Raw genomic sequence first — 16,837 nt, 5'->3', positions numbered from 1 at the left:
ACACCTAAGGTGGTGGGTTCGAATTCAGTCTAGGCCTGCCAAATAACAATGACGGCTGCAACCAAAAAATAGCCGGGGAGTTGTGGCGGGCACCTGTAGTCCCAGCTACTCGGGAGGCTGAGGCAAGAGAATCGCCTATGCCCAGGAGTTGGAGGTTGCTGTGAGTGGTGTGATGCCACGGCACTCTATCAAGGGCGATAAAGTGAGACTTTCTCTAAAAACAAAAAAACAAAAAACAAAAAACATGTCTGGGCGCCTGTTGTTCAGTGGTTAGGGCACCAGCCACGTGCTCCAAGGCCGGTGGGTTCAAACCCGGCCTGGGGCCTACCAAACAAACAAAAAAATAGCTGGGTGTTGTGGCAGATGCCTGTAGTCCCAGCTACTAGGGAGGCTGAGGTAAGAGAATCACTTGAGCCTAAAGTTTGAGGTTGCTGTGAGCTCTGACACTACAGTACTCTACTGAGGGTGACAAAGTGAGACTCTGTCTCAATAAAAAAAAAAAAAAAAACTCCCAAGAGCTTGGGACTGATAGAGTCAAATGGAAGGATCCACCCAAATAGAACCGACTGCCCAGAAACAAATGCATAGAAAGGCCCACCCAGGAAAGAGGGAATGTGTCAACCCCTACCCTTCCGACTAAATTTCCATCCACCTTAACTCATGTGCTGACTTCCTTCTCGAACTCAGCTCACCTGCACCCAGGTGGGAGTAAAGGCCATTGTTGCCCACACAGAACCTGGACTCTGTTTCCTTTTGTTTACATTTTGAAATAATCTTTTATTTCTGGTCTTTGACTTCTCAGGGACTTGAGCAGAGGGCTCTGTGGCTACCACTTTTCACCCCCTTTAGGCTCAGTGATCTTACACCTTTCCTTATTCATGTCTTTCTGAAGTTAGCCATACTGTTTCTCTGGCCTGGAAAACTAGTCATCCTTCAAGAGACAGCCTGCACGTCACCTTTTCCAAAGCCTTTCTTGATACTATTGGCAGAGGTGGATGGCCTGGTTTCTCCATTAAAATCCAGCTTTCTCTATGAGTAGAATATGAATGTTTTAACACAATAACTAAGAAAATTACGTGAAGGCTATGTTAACCAGTTTGATGGAAGTGTTTCGGATCGTTTGTGAAAACCCCACACTGTACCCCAGAAGTGCATTAATGTACACAGTTACTAATCAATTAAAAAAAAAAAATCCAGCTTTCTCTGTCCCTCTGTGATGGCATTTCTCGCCCTGTATTGTAATGATCATGTTGTTCCTCTCTTCCAGTTAGACGGTGTCTGTCCAAGACCAAGGTGTGTCTTACCCATCTCCTAATTCCAGTCCCCTGATGCCTGGCACAGAACAAGTGGGTTTAGTGGGGTAGGTTCTAAGAATGGCCACAATGTTATGTAGCTCTTCCCATCCAGAGGTGAGGCCCCATCCCTTGAATCTGGGCTAACCTTGTAACCTGCTTCAAAACATAGAAAATGGCAGAAATGACACTGTGCCAGTTGTAAGCCTACTGTTACCGGAATTTGTTTCTTCAGTAGGACCTTGGTCTTGGGGATTCGAAGAATGAACCCACGGAGCACGGACCACCGATCAACGATAAGACAGGATTTATTAGACAGAAAGGGATACAGAAAGTAAAAAGCACCAGAACTTCTGGCAAAGGGGAAGACCCAAGTCAGAAGTCTCCTCCATGGGTCCTTTGTGTAGGGGGTTATATTATATTTTGGCCAGGACTTGGTAGGTAGAAAAAACACTTATACAAACTTTTTCTTTCTTTCTTTCTTTTTTTTTTTGGAGACAGAGTCTCCCTCTATCGCCCTCTGTAGAGTGCTATGGCATCACACAGCTCACAGCAACCTCCAACTCTTGGGTTTAGGCGATTCTCTTGCCTCAGCCTCCCAAGTAGCTAGCACTACAGGCGCCCGCCACAACACCTGGCTATTTTTTTGTTGCAGTTTGGCCAGGGCCGGGTTTGAACCCACCACCCTTGGTATATGGGGCCAGAGCCCTACCCACTGAGCCACAGGCATCCACCTTTACAAACTTAATGAGTGTATTAACAAATGAATGAATGCAGTCCCTCCCCTGGGGAAGGTAATTAGGTCTTTGCAGTTTTTTTGTTTTGTTTTGTTTGAGACAGTCTCACTATGTCACCCTGATGTGCAGAGTGCTCTGGTGTCACAGCTCACAGCAACCTCAAACTCTTGGGCTTAAGTGATTCTCTTGCCTCAGTCTCCCAAGTAGCTGGGACTATAGGTGCCCACCACAACACCTGGCTATTTTGTTGTTGTTGTCATTGTTGTTTAGCAGGCCCAGCCGGGTTCAAGCCCGCCAGCCCAGTGCACATGTCCAGTGCCATAACCACTGTACTACAAGCTCCAAGCCTGCAGGTTTTGTCTCAAAGAAAGGATTAGGGTGTGTGCTCCCTACCCAAGGTGGAACCACCCAAAACACTTCAGGCTGTTTTGTTCATGACCTTGCTAGAGCCCAGAGGGTGTGGCCTGGAAAGGGCAGCCTGTTTGTGCCTAAAGATGGGGGCCTGATTTCTGAGCTCACCTGGGCCTAGAGAATGGGGGTAGGTCCCTGTCCAGCCTTGAGTGGGGGAATCCTGTATTACTAGGACTCAAAGAGGTCTTACAGCTGCCACTCCTGCTCTCTTGAACCCCTGAACTACCACATGAACCACCTGGCTGGCCTGCTAGAGGATGAGAGGGCACATAGAGGAGAATGCAGGCACCTCAGGTGACACAGGTGTCAAGTACAGATGCACAAGTGAGCTCCATCCAGAACCTGAGATCAGCAGGTATAGAGAGGTCCAAATGGCTAACCTGAATTGCATGGTGGTTGTTTTAAACTAAACCACTAAAATTTGGGGTGACTTTTACACAGACAAAGCTAACTGATACACTCAGTAAGAGATGATTATTACATGTGTCACTGAGTTGGTAAGTCTAGTTACCACCTATCATTTGCTCTGGGACTCAAGTTTGGGACTCCTAGAGAAAAGAGTAGGAGATACCAGAACACCTATTCACCACCCTGTTCCTCAGGTCCTTTCGGGGTTGCATCCCAGCAGCCCTTGCCAGGGACACACTTACCTCCTTTTTCTCCCGTGAGCAGGACCGGCTTCTCTCAGCCTTTGGCAGAGTCTGACCTGTAGCAGTTCAAAAGCAGAGCCAGAGATTAAGGCTGTTTTAGAATAGCTAGTTTATCACCACAAAAGCTTTTTATTTGCAAACTGAATAGATGGGACCAATCATAATCAAATGATTTTAAGGAAATGCAGCCTATTATTATAATGGGAAAATGGCACGCTTTTGAAATAGACCAAGGGCAAGGAAAATGGGAATTCACACACTCACATTATTTGACTATAATGAACAAGGCTCTAGCCCTTTAATCTGGAACATTATCTATACTCTGAAAGGGCCAATGGACTGTAGTTTTTCCCAGTTGAATTACATTTTTATTAAATTGTTTGGAATTACATAAAATGCCTTCCCCCAAAATGCCTTCCTCAGTGTGCATACACACAACCTTTGATGAGTGCATAGCAATGTGCTATACCAACCCACAACTCACCGCATAGGTGACAGTGCAGATGTGAATTAGTGGTAATCACCCACATTTCACATAATGGGCCATTTCAGAGAGAATTGTTGTTTTTCTCAGAAAACTAGAAAACTAACATTTGAAGGTGTGCATAAATTCTACAGAGTGACATCATAATGTTTAAATATACTGTTTCAAGTGCAGTTTTCACAACTTTCATAGAGTGTCTGTTGCAAGAGAATTCCTTGATGGAAAATTAATGGGTTGCTTTGGTTTTAAAATATAAAACAGGAATCACTGCACATGGTCAATATGTCTCCCAAATTGCCCAGATTCACTCCCAGGTGGCTATTTTTTTTTCTTTTTTTGAGACAGAGTCTTATCCTGTCACCCTCGGTAGAGTGCCATAGTGTCACAGCTCACAGCAACCTCCAACTCTTGGGCTTAAGCGATTCTCTTGCCTCAGCCTCCCAAGTAGCTGAGACTACAGGTGCCTGTCACAATGCCAGGGCCAAGTTCAAACCTTCCAGTCTCAGTGCATGTGGCCAGCACCCCACCAACTGAGCTACGGGTGTTGCCCTAGGTGGCTATTTGTGAGAATGCCACAAATGCATGTCTCATTAGGTAAGCACACCCAGAAGGCGGGAGCAAGGATGAGGACTAAATCTCAGAGAAAAGACATTTGTCTTTGGATAGGGTCACTTTTAGTGGGGCTATACATGAATGGGATGGGGAGAGGTCACAGCTGGTGACAAGGCTGTGATGCTTTTTCCAAGAAAGTATGAATAAGGGGAAGAGCAAAGGCCCAAGAATGAAGCTTTTTTTTTTTTTTTGAGACAGAGTCTCACTATGCTGTCCTCGGTAATTTAGAAAAGAGCCCACTAAAGCATTGATAGGATATGGATTACACAGTACCATGCAATGGCAGACGTCTTTCAGGTTATCTGCTTAGTCATGACATCCCGAACTGCCTTTTTCTGTCCTTGTCTTCTTCCCTGGCCACAGGGTGGGGCCCTAGGACAGCCATCTCTGCACATGACGCTACACGGAAAACTTCTGTTTGCAGCACTAGGGATGGATTACTGACCCAGCTGTAGACAATCAGGATCCCAGACCCGGGAATTTGGAATTGGTTCTGAGAGACAGAGAGGAGAAAGGGGCAGGACAGGGCTATCTCTCTGTGTGAGACTTGATGCCCCTTGGCATCAGACTAACATAGAAGGCCAGGATACCAAGATGGAATGAACTAATCTGAAACTGGCTACATGCATGCCTTTGTATTCCAGACACCCACTGACATTGTGTGTGTGTGTGTGTGTTTTCTTTTTTGCCTTTAGACAAGAACCTAGGATTTAGGAATGAAAAGGAGAACCCAGGATAATGGACCACTGTGGTGTGTGGTGTTGATTGTGGTGGAGACTGTATATGGGGACAAGGTATATATGAGAACTCACTGTACTTTCTGCTCAAATCTGCTGAAATCTCCAAAAAAAATAAAGTTTATTAGTTCAACACACATATACACGCACACACATACACACAGCCCCAGGATTTAGGTTGGGCTAATTTTATCATAACCTCCTGACCGCTGTTGTTCTGGAGTAGGGACTAGACTGAACGGCTCCCAGAAACCCTTGACCACACTGCTCTGGCTGTCAGTCTAAGGATTCCAAGTGGGCGCTAATGCTAGCCAGAGAGGATGACACACCAGGTGTTTAGACCACACGATGCAGAGCCACGAGATGGACCTTGAGCTGGAAAAGTCAAAGTAGGCTTGGGTCAGGATGGCTCACAGACCCAGGGTGTCCTAGCAGTGGAACAGTAAGGAGGCCAGTAAGATACCCCAGGGCCCAGGGCAAGGGCAGAGAACAGAAGGGAGCAGAGCTACTCCAGGGGCAAGCAGGGTAAACCCCAAAGTCTGGGTCAGGCCCTTCCTTTGCTGGCTACACCGACTCCTAGGGATCTAGTCCTGGTGGACAACTGACCAGTTAAGGGACCTTGTATAAATCATAAGACCTCTTTAGGCCATGGTTTCCTATTTTATTTTTTAAAAGAGACTAGGGCTCAGCGCCTGTGGCTCAAGTGGCTAAGGCGCCAGCTACATATACCTAAGGTGGCGGGTTCGAATCCAGCCCAGGCCCACCAAACAACAATGATGGCTGCAACCAAAAAATAGCCAGGCGTTGTGGCTGGTGCCTGTGGTCTCAGCTGCTTGGGAGGCAGAGGCAGGAGACTCCCTTGAGCCCAGGAGTAGGAGGTTGCTATGAGCTGTGATGCCACAGCACTCTACCCAGGGGGACAGCTTGAGGCTCTATCTCAAAAAAAAAAAAAAAAGAGAGAGAGCGAGCTAGGCTTAAACATCTCTATGTCTGCTTTTAATCTCTAAAATTTTCTTATACCAATAAAGAACAGCTGGAAAAAAAATAAGATAGGGCAGCGCCTCAGTGAGTAGAGCATCAGCCCCATATACCAAGGGTGGAGGGTTCAAACCCAGCCCCAGCCAAACGGCAACCAAAAAATAGCCGGGTGTTATGGCAGGCACCTGTAGTCCCAGCTACTCAGGAGGCTGAGGCAAGAGAATTGCCTAAGCTCAAGAGCTAGAGGTTGCTGTGAGCTGTGATGCCATAGCACTCTACCAAGGGTGACAAAGTAAGACTCTGTCTCTTAAAAGAAAAAAACAAGATAGAACCACAAAAGCAAACCAAGAAAATATATACTTATATAATTTTTGAGATAGAGTCTTATTCTATTGTCCAGGCTAGAGGGTTGTGGTGTCAGCTTAGCTCACAGCAACCTCAAACTTTTGGGACTATAGGTACCCACCACAATGCCCAGCTAATTTTTTTTTTTTTTTGAGACAGAGTCTCAAGCTGTCACCCTGAGTAAAGTACTGTGAAGTCAGAGCTCACAGCAACTTCAAACTCTTGAGCTTAAGCAATTCTCTTGCTTCAGCCTCCCAAGTAGCTGGGACTATAGGTGCCCACCACAGCGCCCGGCTATTTTTTGGTTGTAGTTGTCATTGTTGTTTGGCAGGCCCAGGCTGGATTTGAACCTGTCAGCTCTGGTATATGTGGCTGGTGCCCTAGCTGCTGAACTATAGGTGCTAAGCCTAATTTTTCTATTTTTAGTAAAAAGGGCGTCAGCCTCCCAGAGTACTAGGATTACAGGCGTGACCATCATGCCCAGCCAAGAATATTTGTTATCTAAACTCCCCAGAAGACTGGTTGGCTCCCTCCTCACACCACTGAGCCTCTTTTTCTCCTCTAAGTAACTTGATGCAGAGACAGCTTCTTCTTGCCAAAGACAGAAACGCTGTAACCAGGTAACACTGTGCCTGTCTACTGCAGTTAGCGTCTCTGAGTAGATTCTGACCTATATCTCATTTATTCTCACATCTCAAGGGGGGGAAGTGGAAGAAGGTGACATTAATATCAATATATGCCACTTGCAAAATTAAGGGGGTGTTCCTCTGTATTTTGCAAAGTAACTTGCCTGTTTTAGCTACAAAGCAACAAATAAGGCCAAATGTAAATGATACGTGTGTACTTCACTTTATAGAACAGATGTGTGCCCGGGGAGAACAAAAAAAAAGAAAAAAATGCATTGAATTTTTGTAACTGTAATACTAGTCGCTCATTATGATTTCAGAAAGGTTTTATTTGCACTTTCGATTTACTTTCAATGGTTAGCAGATTCTGATACTTTCTTTCTTTCTTTATTTTGAGACAGAGTCTCCTTTTGTCACTCTTGGTAGACTGCCCTGGCATTTTAGCTCACAGCAACCTCAAAGTCTTGGGTGTAAGTGATTCTTTTGTCTCAGCTTCCCAAGAAGCTGGGATTAAAGGTGCCTGCCACAATACCCGTCTATTTTTTTAGAGACAGGATCTCACTCTGGCTCAGGCTGGTCGTGAGCTCAGGCAATCTACCCCTGCCTTGCCCTCCCAGGTCCCAGAGTGCTAGGATTACAGGCATGAGCCACCATGTCTGGGCCCTAATACTTTAGTTTTACTTTACTCTAGATCAGGGGTCCTCAAACTTTTTAAACAGGGGGCCAGTTCACTGTCCCTCAGACCGTTAGAGGGCCGGACTGCGGGCCCTGGGACAAGTCGGCTGCTAAACAGGACAGGCAGCCGCAGCAAAAACACCTGGCAGGCTGGATAAATGTCCTAGGCAGCTGCATGTGGCCCACGGCCATAGTTTGAGGACGCCTGCTCTAGATGCAGATAATATTCATCACTGCCATTTATAGGGGAGTCGCATCTTCCTTGGATATTAGTTTCTGACGTCATCAGGCAGGGAAAATCAGTGCCAAAATTACCTTTGAAAAAGTATCTTAGGCTCGGTGTCCGTAGCACAGTGGTTACAGCACCATCCACACACACCGAGGCAGATGGGTTCAAACCCAGCCTGGGCCAACTAAAACAACAATGACAACTACAACAAAAAATAGCTGGGCATTGTGGCAAGTGCCTATAGTCCCAGCTACTTGGGAGGCTGAGGCAAGAGAATCACTTCAGCCAAAGAGTGGGAGGTTGCTGTGAGCTGTGACGTCACAGTACTCTACTGAGGGTGACATAAAAAAAAAAAGGAAAGAAAAGAAAAAGTATCTTAAACCACCCACAAAGTACAGTCTACAACACATAGCTTTTTTTTTTTGAGACAGAGCCTCAAGCTGTTCCCCTGGGTAGAGTGCCATGGCTTCACTGCTCACAGCAACTTCCAACTCCTGGGCTCAAGTGAGTCTCCTGCCTCAGCCTCCCAAGTAGCTGGGACCACAGGCACCAGCCACAACGCCCGGCTATTTTTTAGTTGCAGCCATCATTGTTGTTTGGCGGGCCCAGGCTGGATTCGAACTCGCCACCTTAGGTATATGTGGCTGGCGCCTTAGCCACTTGAGCCACAGACGCTAAGCCGACACATTGCTTTTTATATCCACTCCTCTTTACTAATATGCATGTGTAATATATGTTGCACATGGAAATGTATAGCCCATGATAAAAATACATATGCAAAATATAATTTTATGTTATTTCTAATTAAACTATTCATGTTGTAATTACTCTCTGTATTTATCTTCTTCAGGTGGGAGGCAGCCAGAACCTGGCACTGAGGGTGGCACCCATAGATCAGTGGGTAGGGCATCGGCCATATACACTGAAGGTGGCGGGTTTGAACCTGGCCCAGGCCAGCTAAAACAACAATGACAACTCCAACAACAACAACAACAAAAAAAAAATAGCTAGGAGTTGTGGCGGGTGTCTGTAGTCCCAACTACTCAGGGTGCTGAGGCAAGAGAATTCTTTAAATCCAAGAGTTTGAGGTTGCTGTGAGCTGTGATGGCACAGCACTCTACCCAGGGTGACAGCTTGAGACTCTGTCTCTGGAAAAAAAAAAAAAAAAAGAACCTGTCACTGAGTTCAGAAAAGTGAAATGCTTGGGGGCCAGGCACAGTGGCTTTCGCCTGTAATCTAGCATTCTGGGAGGCTAAGGCAGGAGGATTGTTTGAGGCCAGGAGTTCAAGACCAGCCCGAGCAAGAACAGGTGAGACTCCATCTCTAATAAAAAAAAAAAATTAGAAATAATTAACCAGGCGTCATGGTAGACACCTGTAGTCCCAGATAATCAGGAGTCTAAATGGGGGATTGCTTGAACCCAGGAGTTTGAGGTTGTTGGGAGCTAGGCTGACACCACGCGATACTCTAGCCTAGGCAGCAAAGTAAGACTATGTCCCTGCTCCCCCACAAAGCGAAATGTTTGCAGCTTCACTGTATAGGACACCTACTGTGTGGCCAGCTTTTACGCACAGGTACCATTTCCTGAATCCTCACAACCACTCCTTTACTACTGGGCTCAGCAAATTTTTTGCCTTTTTTTTTTTTGAGACAGAGTCTCACTTTGTTACCCTTGGTAGAGTGCTGTAGCTTCACAGCTCACAGCAACCTCCAACTCTTAGGCTCAAGCAATTCTCTTGCCTCAGCCTCCTGAGTAGCTGGGACTATAGGCATCTACCACAATGCCCAGCTATTTTTTTAGAGACAGGGTTCTTGCTCTTGCTCAGGCTGGTCTCAAACTCACAGGTGCTAGGATTACAGGCATGAGCCACCATGCCCAACCAGCAAATTTTTTTCTGTAAGAGGGCAGATGATAAATACTTTTCTTTATTGTAAGCCATAAGGTCATGAGATAACAAGGTCTGTGGTATAACCACTCAACTCCACCCATGTAGCATAAAAGCAGCCATAAATATGTAAACAGTGGGTGTGGCTGTGTTTCAATAAGACTTTAGTTGGGGCAGCGCCTATGGTTCAGTGATTAGGGCACTAGCCCCATATACTGAGGGTGGTGGGGTTCAAACCCAGCCCTAGCCAAACTGCAACAAAAAAATAGCTGGGCATTGTAGTGGGTGCCTGTAGTCCCTAGCTACTCAGGAGGCTGAGGCGAGAGAATCACCTAAGCCCAAGAGCTAGAGGTTGCTGTGAGTTGTGACACCACAGCACTACCGAGAATGACAAAATGAGAACTCTGTCTCAGAAAAATAAAATAAAATAAAATAAGACTTTATTTTTATTTATTTTTTATTGCTGGGGATTCATTGAGGGTACAAGAAAGCAGGTTACACTGACTGCATTTGTTAGGTAAAGTCCCTCTTGTAACTGTGTCTTGTGTTTTTATTTTTATTTATTTTTTATTCATTTATTGTTTTTTATTGTTGGGGATTTGCTGAGGGTACAAGAAACCAGGTTACACTGATTGCATTTGTTAGGTAAAGTCCCACTTACAATTGTATCTTGAATAAGACTTTGTTTTTTTAAAAAGGCTCTAACCAGGCTAGGTGGCTCAAATCTGTAATCCTTGCAGTCTGGGAGACTGAGGCAATGGATTGCTTGGCTCAGGACTTCATGACCATCCTGCATTATAGTGAAACCCTGTCTCTACTAAAAACAGATAAAAATAACTGGTGGCCGGGCTCACACCTGTGAGACTCTGTCTCAAAAAAAGAAAGAAAGAAAAAGCAAACAGCTGGGCATGGTGGCATATGCCTGTAGTCTTAGCTGCTCCGGAGGCTGAGACAATAGGCTCACTTGCCTTTGAGGTTGCCTTAAGCTACAATGATGTCACAGCACTTTACCCAGGGCGACAGAGTAAGAAGGCGTCTTAGAAAAAAAGAGCATGCTATGGAAAGAATCTGAGTTAGGGTATTCTTTCTGTGATGCAGTTTGGTTTCTTTTGAGACTTTGAAACAGAGTCTCACTATGTTGCCCTTGGTAGGGTGCCATGGCATTACAGCAACCTCCAACTCTGGGGCTTAAGCAATTCTCTTGCCTCAGCTTCCAAGTAACTGAGACTACAGGCACCCACCACAACGCCTGGCTATTTTTTTGTTGTAGTTGTCATTGTTGTTTGGCATGTCTGGGCTAGGTTCGAACAGGCCAGCCCTAGATTATGTGGCTGGCACCTTAGCCACTGAGCTACAGGCACTGAGCCTGGGATACAGTTCTTTAATGTGTTTTGGACTCCCAGAGCAATTAACAAAGGGATTAGAGGAAAATAATTCCCCAATGAAGGTAGAACTCCCCCTTCTCGCCACATGGTTCACTAAAAAGATCTAGAATATGGCAAGGGGCATATTAGACACTCACCCTCATCTACTCACGTAAAATGCTTAGCCTTGGCAGGAAGGGCTAGTTCTCAGAGAATAAAGGTTACTCAATAGAAATCTTGGAGGTAAGGAAAGCCTGTATAGGGGACTTTCCATCACAGAAGTCTTATTCTGTTGTTGTTGCAGTTTGACCAGGGCTGGGTTTGAACCCACCACCCTAGGGCGCCGCCCACAGAGGAATTCTGAACAAAGAACTTGTTTCCCCCCAGTGAGCGGACAGTGCTTCTATTGGGTTACTAAAATGAGGGGCAATTAATCTGTTTCCAAATAAGAAGACTCAAGGAGTATTCGTTTTAATATTTAAGTAATTTAATTTACATGACAGAGGCCATGTGTGGTGGCTCAAGCCTGTAATCCTAGCACTCTGGGAGGCCAAGGCAGGTGGATTGCCTGAGCTCAGGAGTTGACACCAGCCTGAGCGAGAGTGAGACTCCCTCTCTGAAAATAGCTGGACATTGTGGTGGGCACCTTTACACCCAGCTACTCTGGAGGCTGAGGCAAGAGAATCGCTTGAGCCCAAGAGTTTGAGGTTGCTGTGAGCTATGATGTCACAAGACTCTACTGTGGGTGACAAAGTGAGACTGTCTCAAAAAACAAAAAAACTTTACATGACAGGAGGGCATAGTGACTTATGTCTGTAATCTTAGCACAGTGGGAGGCAGAGGTGGGTGGAGATTGCCTGGGCTCTGTAGTTCAAGACCAGCCTGAGCAAAGCAAGACCCCATCTCTACTAAAAATAGAAAAACTTGGCTTGGCACCTATAGTTCAGTGGCTAGGGTGCCAGCCACATATACCAGGGCTAGCGGAACCGGCCTGGGCCCGCCACAATGACAACTACAAAAAAAAAAAAAAATAGCCAGGCATTGTGGCAGGTGCCTGTAGTCCCAGCTACTTGGGAGACTGAGGCAAGAGAATCGCTTAAGCCCAAGGGTTTGAGGTTGCTGTGAGCTGTGATGCCTCAGCACTCTACCCAGGGCAACAGCTTGAGACTCTGTCTCAAAAATAATAATAATAATAAAATAGAAAAACTAGCCAAGCACAGTAGTAGTTGCCAATAGTACCAATTACTCAGAAACTAAGACAAGAGGATCCCTTGAACCCAAGAGTTGGAGGTCTGTGAGCTATGATGTCATAGCACTCTACCCAGGGTGACAAAGCGAGACTCTGTCTCGAAAAAAAAAAGAAAATTTACATGACAAACATTCCACTGAAAAATCATTTTCTCACACGTATAAGATTGACAGAAATACAGAGGTTTGACCGTATACAACTTGGCAGGATTTGGGAAACAGGATTGCTGGGAAGAACATCACATGGCACAGTCCCTTTGGAGGGTATTTTGGCAACATTCTCAAAAATACAAATGCATTTTCCTTTCGAGCTAGCAATATCCGACTAGGAATCTGCCCTGAAGAAACACCTCCACAAACAGAAAACAATCATGTGCACTGTATCGTAATTTGCAACAGCAAATATTAACCCCTAAATCCATCAATAGGGAACAGCTGAATAAATATGGTGGTCCTATACAATAGAATGAACACTATGAAGCTGGAAGAACAAATGAGCAGGCTCATATTCTACTTTTTTTTTTTTTTTTTAGTCAGAGTCTCAAGCGGTTGCCCTAGTTAGAGTCCTGTGACGTCACAGCTCACAGCAACCTCAAACTTTTGGGCTTAAGCGATTTTCTTGCCTCAGTCTCCCAAGTAGCTGGGACTACAGGCATCTGCCACAATGCCCGGCTATTTTTTTTTTTTGTAGTTGTCATTGTTTGGCAAGCCCAGGCCGGTTCCACCAGCACTGGTATATGTGGCTAGCACCCTAGCCGCTGAGCTATTTTTGTTATTGTTGTAGTTGTCACTGTTGTTTTTTAGCTGGCCCGGGCTGGGTTTGAACCCCCATCCTCAGTACATGTGGCCAGCGCCCTGCAGACTGAGCTATGGGCACCGCCCATATTCTTCTTCTTCTTTTTTTTTTTTTTTTTTGAGACAGAGTCTCAAGCTGTTGCCCTGGGTAGATGTCCTTGTGTCCTAGCTCACAGCAACCTCCAACTCTTGGGCTCAAGCAATCCTCTTGCCTCAGTTTTTCTTTCTTTCTTTCTTTCTTTTTGAGACAAGGTTTCACTTTGTTGCCCTTAATAGAGTGCCATGGCATCACAGCTCATGGCAACCTCTAACTCCTGGGCTTAGTGATTCTCTTGCCTCAGCATCCCAAGTAGCTGGACTATAGGCGCCCACCACAATGCCCAGGCATTACAGATTTTTTGTTGCAGTTTGACTGGGGCCAGGTTCAAACCTGCCACCCTCGGTATATGGGGCCAGTGCCCTAACCACTGAGCCGAGGGTGCCACCCAATTGCCTCAGTTTTTCTATTTTTAGTAGAGATGACGTCTCACTTTTACTCAGGCTGGTCTTGAACTTGTGAGCTCAAGCAATCCACCTGCCTCGGCCTCCCAGAGTGCTAGGATTATAGGCAAGAGCCCACCACGCTGGCCTCATATTCTACATCTTACATATACCTAAAAGACGGCCATGTTTTAAGTGAAAAAAAAAAAAAAAAGCAAGGGTGGGAAATATGTAATATGTAAACTTTTCTCTAAGAAAGTGGAAAATCTGGCTCGGCGCCTATGGCTCGACCGGCTGAGGCGCCAGCCACATGCACCTAGGGTGGCGGGTTCGAGTCCCCAGCCCGGACCCGCCAAACAACAATGATGGCTGCAACCAAAAAATAGCCGGGCGTTGTGGCGGGCGCCTGTGGTCCCAGCTGCTTGGGAGGCGGAGGCAGGAGACTCGCTTGGGCCCGGGAGTTGGAGGTTGCTGTGAGCTGTGATGCCACGGCACTCTACCCAGGGGGACAGCTTGAGGCTCTGTCTCAAAAAGAAAAAAAAAAAAAAAAAGAAAGTGGAAAATCTTTCTCTGAAGCAGATTAGAGAAAACAATATATATATGTATACATCAAAAGAATAACAAAGAGAGAAAATAAAAGTATGTATTCATATTGGTTCTATTTGTATAAAGAACCACCCAGAGGGTACATGTGAGGACTTCTCAATGTAATTTTAATTTTTTTTTGCAGTTTTTGGCCAGGGCCGGGTTTGAACCGGCCACCTCCAGTATATGGGGCCAGCCCCCTACTCCTTTGAGCTACAGGCGCCACCCTCAATGTAACTTTTTTATATTGTTTTTATTTTTGAATGATTTATTTGAATCTATTTCCCATTCAAAAAACTAAAATAAACTTAAAATATTAAATGTCCAAAGGCTGATTTAAATTTGTAAATACATGATATAATGAGAAATGCTGCAGAGGTTCCTATCGGAGCCCCAAGGTGGGGGGGCGGTAGTGTGAGGACCCTGATGCTTGCAGGAAAGTGAAAGCAATATTTTCAGAGGACAAACTGCCTTCGTTTAAGAGATCAATCTGTAATGCATGAGAGATAAGAATGAAACAATGACCAAATACGGCTTCTGGAAATTGAAACAACAATTTCTTGGCGAAGTCAATAGGCTATTGGTGACCTGCTCATTTATTTGAGGGCAAAGTTTTTATGAAATGGCTAAAGAAGATGAGAAAGGGAAAAGGGAAAGGGGGAAAAAGATAAAGGAAAGTCAAGACCTGGAAAGAACGGTTGTGTGGCAACCTGGTTTTGTCTGGGGTCAGTGCTTACTAAGTACCTACCGCTGGTAGGTTCTTCCCCAGGTGATAGCTCTTGGGATTTCCTATCATGTGCAGCAACAAAGCTAATAGCTCAGAGAAGCAAAGCAAACTCCCAAGGTCACAGAGCAGGGAAAGGAAAAAACCTGGAGTTGAAACTAGCCAATCTGACCATTAATCCAGTGCCATGACACCCTCTTGTCCACCTGCCTGCACACCCTCCTCAAGCCCAGAGGTAAGAGCCCCCTCAGATTCACTGTCATGACTGCCCCCACCCCCATGCATCCTTTCTGAACCCTGAATCTGGCTTCTACCCACAATGTTTGCAAAAACACATGTGTGTCATCCAAGCTCACACCTGAGACTGCATAATCCTAGCATTCTGGGAGACGGAGGTGGGTGAATTGCTTGAGCTCAAGAGTTCAGTTGGAGACCAGCCTGAGCAAGAGTAAGATGAGACCTGTCTCTACTAAAAAACAGAAAAACTGGCCAAGTGTTGTGGAGGGCATGTGTAGTCCCAGCTACTTGGGAGGACGGGACAAGAGGACTGCTCAAGCCTAAGAGTTTGAGGTCGCTGTGCGCTATGATGCCATAGCACTCTACGCAGTGTGATGGAGTAAGACTCTGTCTTTAAATTAAAAAAGGGCCAGGCAACGCTGGCTCATGCCTGTAATCCTGGCACTCTGGGAGGCCGAGGCAGGTGAACTGCCTGAACTCACAGGTTTGAGACCAGCCTGAGCCAGAGCAAGACCTCATTTCTAAAAATAGCCAGGCGTTGTGGCGGGTGCTTCCCAAGTAGTCTCAGCTACTTGGGAAGCTGAGGCGAGAGGATCGCTTGAGCCCAAGAGTCTGAGGTTTCTGTGAGCTATGATGCACGGCACTCTGCCAAGGGCGACAAAATAAGAGTCTGTCTAAAAAAAAAAAAAAAACAAGATACATGTGTGTCAAAGCCAGGCAAATAAAGGAAGGAGACAGGGCGGGGATGGGGAGGGTACAGGGCAGCCTTGAGAGCAGCTGCCCAGCCTCATGGGGTAATCACTGCTTGGCTCCAGCTGCTGGTTTCCACATAGGAATGCCTGGTTTTGCTGGATTAGATTTTTCCAGAGACATAAAAAAGTTCTGTACAGGTCCAATAAAACAGACCTCTGGTTTCCAAACTAATAGGTAACCAGGGAGAGCACTGGAAAATCTCCTGCTCCATCCATTATTTCTTCATCTTGATGCCATGGACTTCTTTAAGGCTATCTTACACCTAAATAATAGGTCTCTATTAGGCAAAAAGTAGGACTGTCTGAAAGCTGGGTAAACACTCCCCTTCATTCTTTCCAGGCTGGTCTGGGCCTTTATGTCACCTTCTGACTGGAAAAGACTGAAACAATATCCCTGTCACTTTTCCTTTGCAGTTTCTGTGTAACTGGACTTCTGGGGCCTAGTTTACTACCAAATTACCTGAGATAAACAAGTCATGCTAAGATTCTCTTTTCCTTTCCAAACCCAAATAGTATCTGGCAGCTAGAAATGGTTATTTATAACCTGCACACTGTTATGTGCATTTGCTTGGTTTAGAAATGCTTAGCCATGCGTTCTTGGCTGTCCTCATACTACATAATTAGATAAGAGCCTGGGGAGAGTGCTGTACAGTGGCTGAGAGGTGAAGCTCTGGGTCAGCCTGTCTGGCTCAGCCACTCTTACCTGATTGGGTGTTCTGTTAGTCTCAAGTCCATTGTAAGACTACTGTAAGGGTTGGCTCAGCGCCTATAGCACAGTGGTTACAGCACCAGCCATGTACACCAAGGGCCAGCTCCAGGCCAGCTAAACAACGACAACTGTAACAACAACAACAAAATAGCTGGGTGCTGTGGCAGGCGCCTGTAGTCCCAGGTACTTGGGAGGCTAAGGCAAGAGAATTGCTTGAGCCCAGGAGTTTGAGGTTGCTGTGAGCTGTGATGCCATAGTGCTCTACTGAGAGCCACAAAGTG

General features: G+C 45.8%; 1 protein-coding gene across 1 annotated transcript in view; it reads right to left on the bottom strand.

Moving 5' to 3' along the window:
* KIAA0556 (KIAA0556 ortholog) overlaps nucleotides 1–16,837 on the bottom strand; it is a 235,310-nt gene that overhangs the window by 198,254 nt on the left and 20,219 nt on the right. Inside the window, exon 2 of the mRNA XM_003795751.3 lies at nucleotides 3,091–3,146. Within this exon, the coding sequence (XP_003795799.1) occupies nucleotides 3,091–3,146 (56 nt within the window). The remainder of the gene's footprint in view (nucleotides 1–3,090; nucleotides 3,147–16,837) is intronic.

The sequence above is a fragment of the Otolemur garnettii genome, unplaced genomic scaffold (assembly GCF_000181295.1).
Source record: "Otolemur garnettii isolate 467f Iridium unplaced genomic scaffold, OtoGar3 scaffold00096, whole genome shotgun sequence".
In the NCBI taxonomy this organism is placed as follows: domain Eukaryota; kingdom Metazoa; phylum Chordata; class Mammalia; order Primates; family Galagidae; genus Otolemur; species Otolemur garnettii.
The sequence above is the reverse complement of the archived record's forward strand: the minus strand, read 5'-3'. Positions and strand labels throughout refer to the sequence as shown.